The sequence below is a fragment of the Aquarana catesbeiana genome, linkage group LG04 (assembly GCF_042186555.1).
Source record: "Aquarana catesbeiana isolate 2022-GZ linkage group LG04, ASM4218655v1, whole genome shotgun sequence".
Classification (NCBI taxonomy): Eukaryota; Metazoa; Chordata; class Amphibia; order Anura; family Ranidae; genus Aquarana; species Aquarana catesbeiana.
This window is the reverse complement of record NC_133327.1, coordinates 590,822,703-590,841,007: the sequence shown is the minus strand read 5'-3', so window position 1 is coordinate 590,841,007 and position 18,305 is coordinate 590,822,703. Positions and strand designations below refer to the sequence as shown.

The following is an 18,305-nucleotide window of genomic DNA, read 5'->3' as shown; positions in this document are numbered from 1 at the left end:
AATAAAATGGTGGTTGATGCAATATTTTATGTCGCACTGTATTTGTGCAGCAGTCGTTCAAATGCAATTTTTCGCGAAAAAATTACACTTTAATGAATTTAAAAAAAAAAAAACCCCAGTAAAGTTAGCCCAATTTTTTTTGTATAATGTGAAAGATTTTACGCCGTGAGAATTGTGATTTTTTTTTTTTTTTTTTTCCTAAGCAAAAAAATTGTGATTCTCATTTTGCCCAGAATTGTGCAGCTCTACCTTGTCCACAGCCAAAAGCACCTACAATGGGCATGTGAGCATCAGAACTGGTCCAGGGAGCAAAGGAAAGAGGTGGCCTGGTCTTATGCAGCAAGTTTTCTTTTATCAGAGATGGCACCAGGATGCAGTATGGGAAGAAGGCAAGCTGGAAGAAGCAGGAGGGTTCTTTGGGAAATCTTCTGCTGGGAATCCTTGGTCCTTCCATTCACGTGGATGTTGCTTTGACACGTACCATTAAACTAAACATTGTTGCTAACCAAGTATACTCCTTCATGGAAACCGTATTCCCCAATGGCCTATTTCAGCAAGATCATGTGCCCTGCCACACTGCAAAAATGGTTCTAGAATGGTTTGAGGTGCACAACCATGAATTTGAGGTGTTGACTGGGTTGAGATCTGGAAAATTTGAAGGCCAAGTCAAGCATTCGTGGGATGTGCTGGAAAAACCAGCTTGATCCATGGAGGCCCCACCTCACAACTTACAGGACTTAAAGGATCTGCCACTGATGGTTTGCTGCCAGATAACGCAGCATACCTTTAGAGGTCTAATGGTGTCTATGCCTCAATGGGTCAGGGCTGCTTTGGTGGCAAAAGGGGGACCTACTCGGTATTGTATGATTCGTTGGTCATAAAGTTATAGCTGAACAGTGTATGCTGACTGTAACCTATTCTTTTCATTTTATGCCATCTTTTGTGACGAGTTGACTTTAAGGTTAAGAACAGGTGAACACACTTTTATTTCAGTGAATGTTTTTTTAGTTATCAGTACTAATATGTCAAATGTGTTTTCTTTCCAGATCCTTACTTAAACTTGCAGAGTTATTTGAAAAGCTCAAAGTAAGTTTGTTTATTTTTTTTTTTTTTTGTTCTTTAACTTTTTTTTGCATAATGCCAAGTGTGTCTGATTGTGCTTTGTGACTATCTGTGTGTGTTGTCACAATCTGCCTGCAGAAAGTAGAAGCAAGGGTTGCATCAGATGAAGACTTAAAACTTTCTGAGCTCTTAAGATACTATGTGCTTAATATTGAGGCAGCCAAGGTAATTCATTTTTATTCCAGAATTTTCAGTAATGTTAAAAGAAAAATTGCAGGATGAATAGAAGTGGGTTTTTGTGTAATGTTCAATTCCTCTTACAGGACCTTTTGCACAGGAGGACAAAAAGTCAGGTGGAATATGAAAATTCCAATAAAGCTCTCGATAAAGCTCGGTTAAAAAGCAAAGACGTGAAGCAAGCCGAATTGCATCAGCAAGAGAGCTGCCAGAAATTTGAGAAGCTCTCAGAATCTGGAAAGCAAGGTAGATGAGTGCTGCTTCAGCTTCCACGTCCTGTACTTCACTAACTCCATCTGTGATGTTAACATTCTCCCTGGCTTCTGGCAGGAAATATGTAGAAAAAGTGTTTACTGACATTTTGCTTCTTAAGGTGACATTTGTTTTTTTTTTTGTTTTTTTTTTTCCTACCCTTTTCAGATTATGCGAAGTTCTCCTAAAAGTTACTGACAAGGGAATACATGTGGGCATCTGTGAAAGGAGAAATTGCGATGTACATAAGTAGACAATTGCAGTTGTGCTCATAAGTTTACATACCCTGGCAGAATTTTTGATTTCTTGGCCATTTTTCAGAGAATATGAATGATGACACTAACTTTTTTCTTTCACTCATGGTTAGTGTTTGGCTGAAGCCATTTATTATCAATCATATGTGTTTACTCTTTTTTTTGATCAGGGTCATTTGGGTAGTTTCTGTTGTCATTATGATTTAAAGTTTACATACCCCAGTTCTGAATACCTTGTATTGCCGCTTTAACATCAATGACAGCTTTGAAGTCTTTTGTAGTATTTTGGATGAGGCTCTTTATCTTCTCAGATGGTAAAGCTGCCCATTCCTCTTGGCCAAAAGCCTCCAGTTCCTGTAAATTCTGTCTTGCATGAACTGCACGTTTTGAGATCTCCCCAGAGTGGCTCAATGATATTGAGGTCAGGAGAATGAGATGGCCACTCCAGAACCTTCACTTTATTCTGCTGTAGCCAATGACAGGTTGACCTTGCCATTGTTATGTTGGAATGTCCAAGCATGTGCAGCATCCTGTCTGAATGCAAATGTTCCTCCAGTATTTTTTGATAATATACTGCATTCATCTTGCCATCAATTTTGACCAAATTTCTTGTGCATTTTGTAGCACACACATCCCCAAAACATCAGCAATCCACCTCCGTGTTTCACAGTAGGAATTGTGTACCTTTGAGGCTTGTCTCTGTGCTGTTTGGTGCATTGTAAGTGACTCGGCCATACAGAGCCCATCTTTCTTCAAGTGCCTCCTTTATTGTGCACCTTGAAACGGCCACACCACATGTTTTCAGAGAGTCCTGTTTTCACCTGAAGTTATTTGTGGGTTTTTCTTTGCATCCCAAACAATTTTCCTGGCAGTTGTGGCTGAAATATTAGTTGGTCTACCTGATCGTGGTTTGGTTTCAACGGAACCCCTAATTTTCCACTTCTTGATTAGAGTTTGAACACTGCTGATCGGCATTCTCAATTCCTTGGATATCTTTTTATATCCCTTTTCCTGTTTTATACAGTTCAACTACCTTTTCCTGCAGATCCTTTGACAATTCTTCTGCTTTCCTCATGACTCAGAATTCAGAAACATCAGTGCAGCACTGGATGAAAGATGCAAGGGTCTGTCAGGAGTCCAGAAATGCATTCACCTTTTATATACACATGCTAATTACAAGCAAACAGATCACAGGTGAGGTTGGTTACCTTTTAATAACCATTCAAACCCCTTTGTGTCAGCTTGTGCGCATGTTATCAGGCCAAAATCACCAGGGTATGTAAACTTTTGATCAGGGTCATTTGGTTAGTTTATGTTGCCATTATGATTTAAAGAATAAACACAGTTGATGATAAATGGCTTCAGCCGAACACTAACCATGAGTGAAAAATGTTTTTTTGTTCATATTCTCTGAAAAATGACCAAGAAGGCTTTAATAAGTCACAGATCATCTTGCTGGTGATGTGAAAATGGTTAGGGAGATGTGGCCCCATGTTTGAAGTCCCCTGCTGGTAGAAAGAAGATAAGGGGGGATAAAATGGGAAAGCCCACCAATCCAGCCAAGGGAGCCAGCAAAAATCAACTAAGGAGAAAGAGGGAGAGGAAAGGAGAGCAAAGCAGGAGCAAGAAAGAGAAGGGAGGGAGTAGGGGGATTAACCCCAGAGGGACAATTATGTTTTCTGAGTTTTTTTTTGTTTTCTCTGGAAAGTGCTTAACCAGCTATGGGGATGGGAAACAAAAAAACAATGTCAACCCAATAGGCTTCGTTCATTTAAAGCTTGGGTACACACTAGAAGGGGTTTTTTGTTTGTTTTTTTGTCAACCCAGCTGGCTGAGGGGGGGGTCGTCAAACTAATACAAGCGATATTGGTGTAGCAATCTCCCTGCTGTGCCTTTATGTTGGCTGCCAGCAGTGATCAGATGCTGGTCGGATGCTAGTTTTTCAGCATGCCCGATTGACAGATAGCGGTCGTAAGACCAGCTTCTCTAGAACAGACAGCTGTACACGTGAGCCTAAAAGTTGTCTGGTTCCTGTCGAACTGACCGTTTTTTGGATGATTTTCGGCCCCTGGGTTAAGTCCTACCTTCTGCAAAAAAAAAAAAATTGCACTTGTGATCTGGAATTACAGGTGCAATCCTAGGCTCCTGCAGACTCTTCCTCTAGCTCAATGTACAAACTTTGAGTGTCAAAGGAGTACGGTACATTAATCTAGATTCACTGTTTGCATAATAATCTTTATTGGGCGGATGCAGCGCGCGGGAGCATTTAATTGGCTTTGGGGATCAGTTTGAGATGCTTTTGCATTTAAGTGAGTTGGACCGGTCTCAGATCTTGTAAGCGACTTTTGCATGTCCATTGACTTGTATGACCAGCTCACATAAACATACCTTTACAACTATCTTTGTAGTTAGAGGAACTTCAGTCTGCTCACATAATTTGTAATAAAAACATCTTTGCTGTTCTGAAGCTTCTCTCCAACCACTTTGCATATTTTATATATACTGTGATTCTGTACTTGCCAAATATGCTGTAGAAATCTCCCTCCACTAAGTCTGGCTTCAACCATTTAACTGTGGGTGGCTGAAGCTGCTGCCTGTTCACTTCCTGGATTTACACAGACACACACAGGCATACCTCCAGCTTTGCAGCCCTGCAGCTCTCATTGGCCCTCTTAGGTCTTATCCCCCCCCTCCCTTACTGGCAAACTCTCACGAGAGTTAGACAGCGGGCTGTGCATGATGTCATAGGTCTAGGCTAATGAACAGAAACAGGAAGTGGGCTGTATAAGGTATTTACTGCAGAAAAAAATGTTTTACTATCCAAAGTTAAAACAACAAGGGTAGATTTAAGATGGAAAGATTAAAAGAAATTACTGAATGTCTGCACACAATTACTGCCAGCCCCTCTGCTAAAACAAGCTAAACTACACAATGTCTATAATTTTATTTTTTTTTTTCTTTAACCCTTTGGCGCCGGGGGTACACGCATATGCAGCCTCTTGGCGCTTGATCCGAAGCACCAAGGGGCTGTATATTTGTGAATTGCTGCCAATACACCTGAGCCAAGAGCATGCACAGTTGTCGCCTAACAGCTCCTGATCGCTCCTTGCGATTGGGAGTTCTTAGATCACGTGACTGGCTTTCACGTGATCTTAAGCCCCGCCTCCCGACGTCATAAACCTCTTGAAGGGCCAGGAAACGCTGGCGCTAAGTTTAAATTCTGCAGCTAAATACCTTTTTTCATTGCTGATGTGCTGTCACGTGACCACCTGCCGCTCTCCTTCCTCGACCTAAGCATTACAGTAATGGGGCCTGAGATTCTCCTCTGTCAGCCGGGAAGTCATGTGACTACATGTTGGTGATGTGAAATAAAGTATTTAGCTGCAGAAGTTAAAAGAAACACACACTGGGTGGTATATAGTGTTATAACAGAGGTGCTGGCAGTAATTGCGATCAATAACTTTACTGCCATACGAAATAGGGGCGGGATCTAATGTGTCCTAGTTAGGATATAAATGGTATACATGCGAAAACACCTATAGTGTAATGAATACCCAGACTCCTAATGTATCCTAAGTAAAAGGGGTGAAATAGGCGTTCTGTATTGAGCAGTGTGTTTGACCTACAGCTCTTTTCTACACAGGAGTCCCCTGCATTATAATAATCTAAAGATTAAATGCCTACATTGTATTGTGCTTTTTTTTTTTTTTTTTTATGTGTTACAATGACCTTGTTTTGCAGAGCTTATTGGATTCAAGAAAAAGAGAGTGTCTGCCTTTCGGAAAAACCTTGTAGAAATGTCAGAACTAGAAATTAAGCATGCCAAGGTTTGTTACCAGCACCCATATAATACCTTATTCTTGTAAACACTGTAATCACAAAACAATGCAACGTATCGTATATAAAAGAAACTATAGAGCCTTATCTAGAGGAGCCACAAGTAGGCTTAAGCACTACTTGATGCTTGCTGAAAGGCGTCTAGCTGTTTTTTTTTTTGTTTGTTTTTTTATAGCACTATTAAAGTGTATCTAAATCCAAGCATAAAATGTAATATCTTGCAGCTTACAGATCTAAAGATGTGGTGGCTGCATTAGCTGTTTTTTCTTTGTTTTTTCTTTTATTTTTTTCATTTTATTTTTTTTCATCTAGTAATTCTGCCAGTAAAACTTCCTGTCCTAGGGAGACAGCACTCACTGTACTGTATCTGTGTCCCCCTAGAACAGAAAGCATGTTAATTATATAGTACCCCTCTCCACATCTCCATAACATGAGTGGGGAAGGTGTATTAGTTTACAGAGGTAACCTGGGCAGGAAGATGAGACAGCTTGAAATAAAATTGCCGAATGCACAGGACTGCACTGTATTTTTGGCAGGACCACAATTTCAAAAGGGTTGCGTCGTTGTGTAAAATATACATAAAAACTGAATGCAATGACTTACAAATCGCATAAAACCATGTTTTATTCACAATAGAAAACATATCAAATTTTTAACCACTTGCTGACCACCCTATAGCAGTTGCTACAGGGCAGAAACTGTGCTCAGGATCACGTGTGTGTGTGTGTGTGTGTGTGTGTGTGTGTGTGTGTGATCCTGCACTTCCGGGTGGGGGGGAGGGTGCCGATTATCAGCCACAGAGACAGAACTGCAATCTGTTCATGTAAAAAAAAGGCAGATCGCCGTTCTGCGGGGGGGAGGTATAGATCCTGTGTCTCTGCAAAGCAGTGTAAAAGCACCTCCCACGGTTTAGAAAAACACTGGTCAGGCACACAGTTAACCCTTTGTTTGCCCCTGAAGCTAACTCCTTTCCAGCCAGTGTCATTAGTACAGTGCATATTTTTTTTCACTGGTGCCCAAAAAGTGTCAGTCCCGGGAATGTGCACCGCAATATCGCAGTCCCGCTATAAGTCCCTGATCGCCACCATTACTAGTAAAGAAAAAAAATTAATAAAAATATCCCATAGTTTTGTAGATGCTATAATTTTTGCACAAACCAATCGATATATGCTTATTAGGTTGTTTGTTTTTTTTACCAAAAACATGTAGCCAAATACATATTGGCCTGAATTAAAGAAGTTGGATTTTATTTTATTTTTTTTTAATTTTTTATTATATACGTTTTATAGCAGAAAGTAAATGTATTTTATTTAATATTTTTTTTTTAAATGTTTTATTTTTTTATTGTTATGGCGCGAAAAAATAAACGCAGAAGTGATCAAATACCACCACCAAAAGAAAGCTATATTTGTGGGGGGGGGGGGGACACATTTTATTTGGGTACAGCGTCGCACGACAGCGCAATTGTCCTTAAAAATAACGTAGTGCCGTATTACAAAAAAGGGCCTGGTCATGAAGGGGGTAAATCTTCCAGAGGGAAAGTGGTTAAACGCATGCTTTCTAGGGAAGGTGGGGTATAGACCCCAGATCTCTCCATAAAGAGGACCTGCCATGCCTTATTTCTATCACAAGAGTTGTTTAATTTTCTATTCCCATTACAAGAAATGTAAAGGGACAGTATAAAAATATGTATATTTTTTTAAGCACCCTTTCCCTTCTGTGCTCACGCGTGGAAGTGAATTCTACGAGTGTGCACAATTTTAAAGTCTGACATGTTGGGTATCTTTACTCGGTATAACATATTTTATATTAAAAAATAAATTGGGTTATATATTTGCTTTGCATTAAAATTAACAAGTGTACATTTTTTCCAAAATTGCATTTGAAATATTGCTGTGCAAATACCATGTGACGTAAAAAAATTGCAACACCCACCATTAGAGGTCGACCGATATATCGGCCGGCCGATATATCGGCCGATATTTGGCGTTTTTTACTTAATCGGCATCGGCCGATTGTGCTGATAAAAAAGGCCGATTATAACTTCAGCCGTGACTTGCAAATGACTTCTGTAATATAAGTCAATGCAAGTTGCCTGAAAGTTATCTTCTCTCCTCCTCTGGGCAGCCTGCCAAGTCTGATAAGAAGATACATTTGTATCTCTTCAAGTTCTTTTTTATCAATAGACTGAACTCCGTGGAGAAGTTTTCAGTTTAACCATTTAAAGACTAAATCTTTTCTGACATTTGTTGCTTACAAGTAAAAATCCTGTATTTTCTGCTAGAAAATCACTTAGAACCCCCAAACATTATATATATTTTTTTTAGCAGAGACCCTAGGGAATAAAATAGCGGTTGTTGCAATATTTTATGTCACACGGTATTTGCGCAGCGGTCTTTCAAACGCAATTTTTAAAAAAAAATACACTAATAAATTTAAAAAAAAAACTAAGCAGTAAAGTTAGCCCATTTTTTTTTGTCCAAAAGTTTTGATTACCTGTTTTTGTGTATTAATTTTTAAGATATAGTTTTTTTTTTATATTTTTTTTAATCTAAATTCTACATACAAGTGAACTGATTGGAGGTTTGTTTTGTTTAATAAATGTTTAAATGTAAAAAAAATTTCTGTATCACTTTAGGTTGCTTTCACACTGCAGCGGGCATGCGTTGACGGTAAAACGCTGCTAGTTTTAGCGGCGCTTTACCGTCATTTTAGCGGCGCTATTCGGCTGCTAGCGGGGAGCTTATAACCCAGCAGCAGCCGAGGAAGAGGTTAAATGCGCGCCTGAAGCGCCGCTGCCGAAACGCTTTGCAGGCGCTTTGGCAGCGGTGTGCATTCATTTCAATGGGCAGGAGTGGTGGTATACACCGCTCCAAAGATGCTGCTTGCAGGACTTTTTTTTAACATCCTGCCAGCGCATCGCCTCAGTGTGAAAGCACTCGGGATCTCACACTGAGACTGCAGGGGAGCCGTTTTACAGGCACTTTACAGGCGCTATTTTTAGCCCAAAAGCGCCTGAAAAAAGCCCCATTGTGAAAGGAGTCTAAATGTTAGATTTTATGAGATGAAGGGGAAAAAAAAAAAAAAAAAAAAAATCGGCCTAATATATCGGCCCAAAAAAATCGGCATCACATATCGGCCATCGGCCACTGCGATTTCTAAATATCGGCATCGGCATCGGCCAGAGAAAAACCCATATCGGTCGACCTCTACCCACCATATTATTCTCTAGGTCTAGGGCCCCAGCTTAAAAAAAAAAAAAAAAAATCTATATGCGTGTGTAATATAGGTATATCGATATAGAGAGAGAGAGAGATCTAAATTATTACTATAAACTATTATTATATTATAAATTTAGATTTTAGTTTGGGGGTTCTGAGTAACTTTCTAGCAAAAGATTATGATTTTTACATGTGGCAGAGAAATGTCAGCATTTGATCTGGGCTGGAAGTAGTTAAAATGGAGTTCCACCCCCCCCAAAAAAAAATTAGTAATGTGCTTAAATATTAAAAAAAACCCTTTTTTTTTTTTTTTAATACTCGCCTCTAAATGGCTGTTGCTAGGGGGTCCCTCGTAGTCTGCCTCCTTCGGTGCCTGGGCTGGTGACATCACTTCCCTCGGCGCAGGAATGGAGATCGCCTCTCCACCCTCCCTCTTGTCAATCATCTGGGACACGTGACCGATCCCATATAATTACAGGGCCAGTGATGGCGCGGCTCGCCCATGCGCAGTGGGTGCCCGGCTGTGAAGCCACAGCCGGGCGCCCAGTTAAAATGCTGGCGTCGCCGAGCGGAGGGGGGAACGAGCAGGGCTTCGTTCCCCCACATCGCTGGACCCTGGGACAGGCAAGTGTCCGATTAAAAGTCAGCAGCTGCAGTATTTGTAGCTGCTGACTTTTCAAATTTTTTTTTTTTAAATAGGAACCCCACTTTAAGAAAATAAAGGTAATTTTGAAATTCATGACATCAACCTGTCTCAAAGTTGTGACAGTACCATGTTTACCACAGTGTAAAATCACCTCTTCTTTTTTTATTTTTTTATTTTAACAACTCTGTAAATGTCTGGGAACTGAGGGGGCCAGTTGATGGAGTTTTGAGAGCGGAATCCCAGGGTTCCTACCAATAAATCTGAAAATGTTTCATCAAATATTTTATTGGCTGAACATTTTAACTACTTGAGGACCAGCCACTGTTATACGTCGCTACTTTGAGGTTAAATACCGTTGTTATGGCAGCAGCTAGCTGCCATAAGCCCGATTATTTTTAAAAACGGCGGACTGTCCTAGAGATTCGCCTACTTTTATCCGGGGGCGGGAGAGGGGGCCCCCTCCCATGTTCCGGAGCCGTCGGTAGCGGCGGAGCCAATCGGTTCCCCTCCCCTCACTGCCTGGATGCAGAGTGAGGGAAAGATGGCCCCTGCTCAGCTCCATAGCATTGGAGGGCGGAAGTGATGTCAAACGTCACTTCCGCTTAATGCTCTTAAAGGGGAATTTTTTTTTTTATTATTATTGCATTTTAGTGTAAATATGAGTTCTGAGGTCTTTTTGACCCCAGATCTCACAATTAAGAGGTTCTGTCATGCTTTTTTTTCTATTACAAGGGATGTTTACATTCCTTGTAATAAAAGTGACCCAATTTTTTTTTTTTTTTTTATAAAGGACAGTGTCAAAATAACTAAACTTAAAATAAATAAGGAAAAAAAATAAAATAAGTTAAAGTACCCCGCCGAGCTTGCACGCAGAAGCAAACTCATACGTAAGTCGCGCCCGCATATGAAAGTCGTGTTCAAACCACACGTGAGTTATCACCGCAATCGTTGGTGTGAGAGCAATAATTCTAGCCCTAGACCTCCTCTGTAACTCAAAACTGGTAACCTGTAGAAATTTGTAAATGTTGCCGATGGAGATTTTTAAGGGAAAAAGTTTGTCACCATTCCACAGGCAAATGCAATTTTGAAGCATGACATGTTTGGTATCAATTTACTCAGCGTAACATTATCTTTCACAATATAAAAAAATTGGGCTAACTTTACTGCTTTATTTTTTAATTCAAAGTGTGCTTGTAAGACTTCTGTGCAAATACGGTGTGACATAAAGTATTGCAACAACTGCCATTTCATTCTCTAGGGTGTCTGAAACAAAATATATGTTTGGGGGTTCTAAGTAATTTTCTAGCAAAAATCTGAAAAATAGGCCCGGTCCTCAAGTGGTTAAACCTCAAAGCTCAAACAGCCTGGGTCTTAAAACAGGCATGGGTGAACTCTATGGCAGTTGTAAACAAACTAAGATATACTGGTCCTCCTGCACATGCCTGAACCAAGTGTCAGCCTGCACTCATTGACATTAGTAGAAGAAATGGGTATGTGCATTAATGGAATAATATAATGGCCTCTAAATTTGCCACTTGAAAGAGTTCAGAGTTGTTTTTTTTAACATTCTGCTTAAAAAATTGTGAATCAGTACTGCTTGGACCTTGAAGAAGGGGACATACCCTGAAAGCTTGTCATGAAAAATTGTATGTTAGTGCAAATAAAAAAGCATCACGGACAGTACTCATTTTTCTCTGCCTCTTAAGCCGCGTACACACGATCGGATTTTCCGACGGGAAATGTGCGATGACATGCTGTTGGCGGAAAATACGACCGTTTGTATGCTCCATCGGACAATTGTTGTCGGATTTTCCGTGGACAAATGTTGGATAGCCGGTTTTAAAATTTTCCGCGGACAAATGTCTGTTGTCGGATTTTCCAAGCGTGTGTACACAAGTCGGTCGGACCAAAGTACAGACGCACATGTTCGGTAGCAAGGACGAGCCAGAAGAGGTCGGTCTTGTAAACTAGCGTTCATAATGGAGAATTAACATTCGTGACGTGGCAAATTATGAAATCTCTTTAATGGGATAATAATGAAGCTGCTTTGCTCGTGATACTGATGGCGTTATTGCAAACAAATTTTCAAAGTGATATCAAGAATAATATATATTTTTTTTTTTTGGCAAGTTACCACAACACCATTATCCCGTAGTTTTTAAGATCAAAGATACAACTATGTTGGTGTCCCTTGTCAATTTTACATTGTATTTTTTAAAATGTAACTGCCTACTCCCAAACTGTCATTTGAAGTAAAACACATAGCCAAGTAGTATTCTCCACAAATTTTTTTAGTGTGCATTAAAAAAATGCAAGTAAAATCTATCTATTCCGTGCATCCAAAAATATAGAAAATATATCAAATCATTCAATCAAAAAATAATGTCAAAGCAATAACACGTTATCTCCTCCGATTCCGCAACATGTCTGGTTGACGAACGGCTATTCAGAAACTAAATGAAAAGTGCAAATCAACACTCGCCAAACTTATACGAACATGAAATTAGCAGAAGGAGCCCAAAGGGTGGTGCTAAAGAGCTGAAAAAACCTTGTAGTACGTCACTATGTTCATGATTGTTGGCCAACAATTGTGTGCCGCGTGTGTGCAAGACAAGTTTGGGCCAACGCCCTTCAGACAAAAGTCCACGGTTTTGTTGGCCAACAATCCGATCGTGTGTACAAGGCTTTAGACTCTGGATGGAGATTCCTGATTCCACACCAGCTCGTATGATATCCACCATGGTATTGTATGGGAAAAAAGGGCAACATCCTAGTGCTCTCCATTTAAAAAAGGATTTATCCCCCCACTAATTAAAAACACTTAAAGGAGTAATGGTACAATGCGCTTTAAAATCTGACAGCCAGTGAGCCACTTTACTCGTACAATAGTGGTGGCGTGACGTCACAGGCTTATTTTCTCCAGGAGCTGAACCCTTGACGTCACGCCACTGCCTGTGTACAAGTGAAGTTGTGAGCTGGCTGGCAGTCAGATTTTAAAGCGCATTGTATTGTCTTTCCTGTAAGTGTTTTTAATTAGAGGGGGATAATCATATATATATATATATATATATATATATATATATATATATATATATATATGAGAGAGCACTATGATGTTGCCCTTTTGTCCCATATAATACAAGGTGGATATACAAGCTGGTGTGAAATCGGGAGTCTCCATCCAGAGGTACAATGAGGGAAAAAGTATTTGATTCCCTGCTGATTTTGTACATTTTCCCACTCACAAAAAAATGATCAGTCTATCAGTAGGTTTAATTTAACAGTGAGTGACAGAATAACAACAAAAATATCCAGTAACAGTGAGCGACAGAATAACAACAAAAATATCCAGAAAAACGCATTTCCCTATGCCGTTTTTGGAATCAAAACCAGTTGGAGGACACAGATGAGTGTTTTGAAGGTGTCGCAGGTGAACAGATTTTCCACCTGGTGGTGGATGAGCTCAAGTCACGAGAAGAAGTGAAGAGATTGTCACTTATTGTGCACTGTTGGGTGCAGGACTGATTTGCATTATTGTATTTCAGTTTTGTTTTCGCAGCATTTTGCATGGAGTGCAATTCATGAATAGACTAGATTTGATATATTTTAACAATTTGTTAGTTTTATTTAGTGGGAGTGTTGCCCCTCACTTTAATTTTGATTATGTGGGATTTTTATGAGAAGAGACCATATTTATCTTTCGTAACTGCTGCTCCCTTCCTTTCACTGTAAATGAACCCTGAGCCACACCTGCGTCAGAGTGACGGCCTTTCGGCCCAGCCACTGGAGTGGTTGAAGTGTCCAAACCCAGAAGGAATACTGGAAGAAGATGAAAGCACCTGCTTCTGTTTAAAACCCTTCGATGCTGTGTTCCCTTTACAGCCTTCTGATATTACCCGGAATTACTGTCTTCCAGTGCTGTGAATGTTAACAGCATCTCCTAATCTGGAAATTTACACTGCGTGCCTGCCATACACATGCCTAATGTATATGGTGCTGTATCCCAAAAGAAAATTTTTACTAAACTTCAGCTTTAACCCTTGCAGCATAAGGAGGCCCCACTGCAAGGGTAAATTTTACTGCTACCTAGTGTAGGGTTTTAAAAATTAAACTTTTTTTTTTTTTTCCTTTTTAACCCAGTATACATATTTATTCTATGCATAAGCTATGATCAGCAGCACTATGCTCATCTTTTATGACCTGTGGGCCTTTAGGCCTTTAAAGAATACATTTCAACACCGCCCGTACACTTCTTCAGTGCTGGCACAGTTGCATATGCTTGCGGTTTATGAATGTATTCTTTTTCTTGCAACTCTTAATGGCATAAGCCTTTTTTCATGCTAACAAATCAGCTTGTGTCATAAGTATATTCATTATACAAATACTTATTTGATGCACTGTGTGTAACTAGTACTGTCGTTTTTTGTTTTTTTTTTTCTGATTTTAACAGAATAACATCTCATTACTACAAAGCTGCATTGACCTTTTCAAGAACAGCTAAACCCAATGGGATGATTTGACCTGAAAGCACTGATCACATTTGGAAAGTCGAGATACATCTGCAAGAAGAGCAGCTGTATTTTCACTCATGATCTTCAAAAAGATGGAAGATTGTCATGATCTAAAATATATTTTGTTAATAACTTTGGAAATGTTTAAAAGTATGTCTCTTAAAACAAAAAAAAATGTCTTTAGTCCTTTTGGTAATGAGCTTCAGCATCTATTTTCAAATTTCTTATTTGCAGAATTTTTGGAAAAATAAATTTTGCTTTATTGTATATATTAATATAAATACATACACTGTTTTTGAGCTATATTTTTTCTTCTGTTACTTTTGAAGAGTGTAAAAAGAATTGCAATATAATCAAGCATGGTTAATTAACCCAATACAGTTGTAAATGGTTCAGATTTTTTATTTTTTCTTCTAAATTCACTGTTCAGGATTTTTCACTTGCTATAGCTTTATTTTAATTAAGCAAAATTTAAATGTGCAACTGTAGTAATACATGCATAGCAACCACGAACTTGTGTATGTACTGTGTGTGTGTGTATATACTGTATGTATGTATGTATATGTGGACCAATGGACTTTAATAGACCTCTTACTGTAAGCTGTGGTATCTGGTACCAAGCTGTCAGTAACAGATCCTTTAGATCCTGTAAAATCTGAGGTGTTGCCTCCCATGGATCGGACTCCTCCCCCCCATCACATGCCACAAATGCTCGATTGGATTGAGATCTGGAGAATTTGGAGGCTGACGCAACACTTTTTAGCTTGTTTTTGTTGTGTTCCTCAAACCATTTTTGTATGCATCAGATCAGGCCACCGTCTTTCGTTGTGTGGTTCACGCGCCCTTTGTAGGCACTTTTGACTGTGGACTTGATCGGGCTTCAGCTACACAGCCCCATGTGCAACAAACTAGAATGGACTGTGTTCTGACACCTTTCTATTGAAAAACCAACATTAAAGAGTAACTTCACTTTTTTGTTTAGAAAAAAACATTCCGCTCTGGGTGATTTTATATACATTTACAAGGATTTTGACAAACTTTGTTGCGGATTCCTGAAGAAATCCTTGTGTGTTTGTCTGTATCCATGTGCAAAAGTGAGTCTAATGGAAGTGGTTTTATAATTATCAACCAGCTGTTGCACCTACAAAGCTCTAATGAGGAGAATTGCAGGGTCTACATTAGAGGTCGACCGATATGGGTTTTTCTCTGGCCGATACCGATATTTAGAAATTGGGGCGGCCGATGGCTGATATATGATGACGATTTTTGTGGCTGATATTTTAGGCCGATTTAAAAAAAAAAAAAAAAAAGACCTCACCCACTCCACTCCTCCCTGCTTGTTCCTGTCACTCTACCACACACTTGATGTCCTCAGTACAGATGGCATTGGCTGTGGCACTGGCAGGTGGCACTAATAAGCAGTGGCACTGGTTTGGAACTGACATGGCACTGGCATGTGGCACTGATTGGCAGTGCCACTGGTTGGCACTAATTAGCAGTGGCACTGGCAGACATTGGCAGGTGGCACTGGTTTGGAACTGTCAGGTGGCACTATTGGCACTGGCAGGTGGCACTGATTTGGCATGGCACTGGCAGGTGGCACTGATTTGGCGTGGCACTGGTTGGCACTGGCAGGGGGCACTGATTGGCGGGGCACTGGTTGCAGGTGGCACTGGTTGGCACTGATTGGTGGCACTGGCAGGCAGATGGCACTGGCAGGTGGCACTGCTTGGCATGGCAATGGTTGGAGGTTGCACTGGTAGGTGGCACTGGCAGATGGCACTGATTGGCACTGGCAGGTTTCACACTAAGCCGAGTAACTGTGAAACTGACAACAGAGAGGTGTCAGAATTGAGATTAATGTCGGAGTGGGCGGGACCCAGCAGCTATCAAACAGCAGCCAATGATTGGGCTGCTTAAGAAAAGGGGCGGGGCCACATACACTTAGCGGCCCGCCCAGATCCCATCCCATTGGCTAGTATTTGATAGTGGCTGGGTCCCGCCCACACCCAACATCAACCTCAGTTCTGATAGATCCCCTCTCTCCTCTGTTATGTGCCAGCTTCACACACTCGGCGGCTCTGGCAAGCATCAAGTGCTGCGCTGAGTGTGGAGAAGGGAGGAGGAACGGCAGGTAATGTTAAATATTGGCCTAATTTTGATAATCGGCCAATGCCGATTTATCAAAAATGGCCAAATATCGGACGATATATCGGCCGGCCTCTAGTCTGCATCCCTTTTTAACTGATTTCCTATTGGGAGTAACTTACCAAAAAATGTCAGTTTTGTTGCAGGGGGATGCCTTTTATCTTAGTACAGACCTCTGGGAAAATCAGTGAGCCAATCATACAAGCAGGAAATGACATATCTGGGGGACGTTCTGTACACATTCTGGGTACAGAACACCTCCAGGTAGCCATACTGCATTTCACAGAAAAATGACAGCTGCAGATCGAAAAGGAAAGGTAATTTTTTAAAAACATTTCATTACAATATGACTTGTGTCCCAATTGTTTGATAGATATATATTCATTTTTTATTTTTATTTTTTGCTATTTCTCCCCCCCACGAAAGTGGAGTTACCCTCTAACCAATTTGATCCAATAGAAGAGCCACTGTAGCTCAGACTACGCTGATGATTTGCCATCATTTGTTCCCCAATAAGCCTTGGCTGCCTGTAACCCTGTTGCCAGGTTTCCTTCCTTGGACTACTTTTTGTTAGGTCCTGACGACTGCAGCCTAGGAACATCCCACAAGAGCTGCTCTGACTCGTTGTCTATTCAATACTATTTGGAGATTGACAAAGTTGCTCAAATCCTTACACTTGCCCATTTTTTTTTTTTTTTTTTTTTTTTCTGCTTTCAGCACATCAAGTCAAGGACAACATGATCACTTGCTGCATAATTTTTCCCAGCGACTTTCAGATGCCATTGTAACAAGAATGTTATGTCTGATCTGTGTGTGTGTGTACAGTTGTGTTCAAAATAATAGCAGTGTGTTTAAAAAAGTGAGTAAAGCAGGGAACACTGCACAGTCTATTCCAAATCAAAATGTGAAGAAAAATGTTTCACATTTGTTATTACTTTACAGAAAGTGAAGATAAAGTGGATGTAAACCTGATTTCATGAAATTTGAGCTGGGCACATATATCTCTAGTGTTTTGTTATCTATCTTCAAGCCCTGTGTCTCATAGCTTTGTCCTGCTCCATTCATCTGTCATCAGCCTGAGAACTTTGACAAGCTCTCCCAGGCCCTGAGATAGAAGTGTGTGTCGGAGGAGGTTGCTATAGATTAGCAGCCAGCTAAACAATACACAGACATCCTCTGCATGTGTGGGGAGGGGGGGTGTGCCTTTCCTCCAATCGGCTTTCTCAGTGTCTAGGAATGATCTCCTACAGGGGAACCAGGAAGTAAAAAAATTCTAACAGGATGTACACTTTCTAAACTGTATATCAAGGTGAAGACAGAAGAGATTCATGTAAAACTTGTATACCTGAAGCTGTTCACTTCACTGGGTATATGGAGGGTTTACATCTGCTTTTAATGATTCAATTACACAGAATCAGCAGCATGCATGTCATGACTGTTAGGTCTGGTCTAAATACATGTGGTACTAAGGAACATTGTAGTAAATTGCATGTAACTTAAAGTGATTGTAAAGTCGTTTAAACATCAATAAAAAATGTGATAACTGCTCTGTATAGTGGATTTGCACAGAGCACCCTGTATCCTCCTCTTCTTAGGTCCCTTTACGCTGCTCCTGGCCCCTCCCTCCGGTCGAGTGCCCCCACAGCAAGCAGCTTGCTATGGGGCACCCAGGCCGAGCTGCAGCTCTGTGTGTCCATTCAGACACAAAGCTGGTTTGGCCCCACTCCTTCTCTCCCCTGATTGGATAACTGACTTTGACAGCAGTGGGAGCCAATGGCGCTGCTGCTGTGTCTCAGCCAATCAGAAGGCAGAGTCCAGGACGGCTGAGGGACTTCGCTGGATAGAGAGGGGGCTCAGGTAAGTATTAGGGGCTGCACACAGAAGGCTTTTATATCTCTTAATGCATTGAGATAAAAAAAAAAACCTACTGCCTTTATAACCCCTTTAAGATCCAGCACATCATGTAAAGCACATATACATATTAGTAAGCTATGTAAAGTAGTACATGATGGGGCCGTATGAGGCAGTAAATCCATCTGGCTGATAGGGGACTGGCTGGAAAATGAAAACAAATAGGCTGTTCATTGACTTTAGTGAATAAATATGAAGGTTTTTCCTTGCCTGCTTTTCAAGTGCC

At 40.5% G+C, this 18,305-nt stretch overlaps 1 protein-coding gene across 1 annotated transcript in view; it reads left to right on the top strand.

The window, feature by feature from the left end:
• SNX5 (sorting nexin 5) overlaps nucleotides 1–14,303 on the top strand; it is a 95,368-nt gene extending 81,065 nt beyond the window's left edge. Inside the window, exons 9-13 of the mRNA XM_073628162.1 lie at nucleotides 1,047–1,086; nucleotides 1,201–1,287; nucleotides 1,386–1,545; nucleotides 5,547–5,632; nucleotides 13,960–14,303. Coding sequence (XP_073484263.1) covers nucleotides 1,047–1,086; nucleotides 1,201–1,287; nucleotides 1,386–1,545; nucleotides 5,547–5,632; nucleotides 13,960–14,010 — 424 coding nt within the window. The 3' untranslated portion in view covers nucleotides 14,011–14,303. The remainder of the gene's footprint in view (nucleotides 1–1,046; nucleotides 1,087–1,200; nucleotides 1,288–1,385; nucleotides 1,546–5,546; nucleotides 5,633–13,959) is intronic.
• The last annotated feature ends 4,002 nt before the right edge of the window (nucleotides 14,304–18,305 follow it).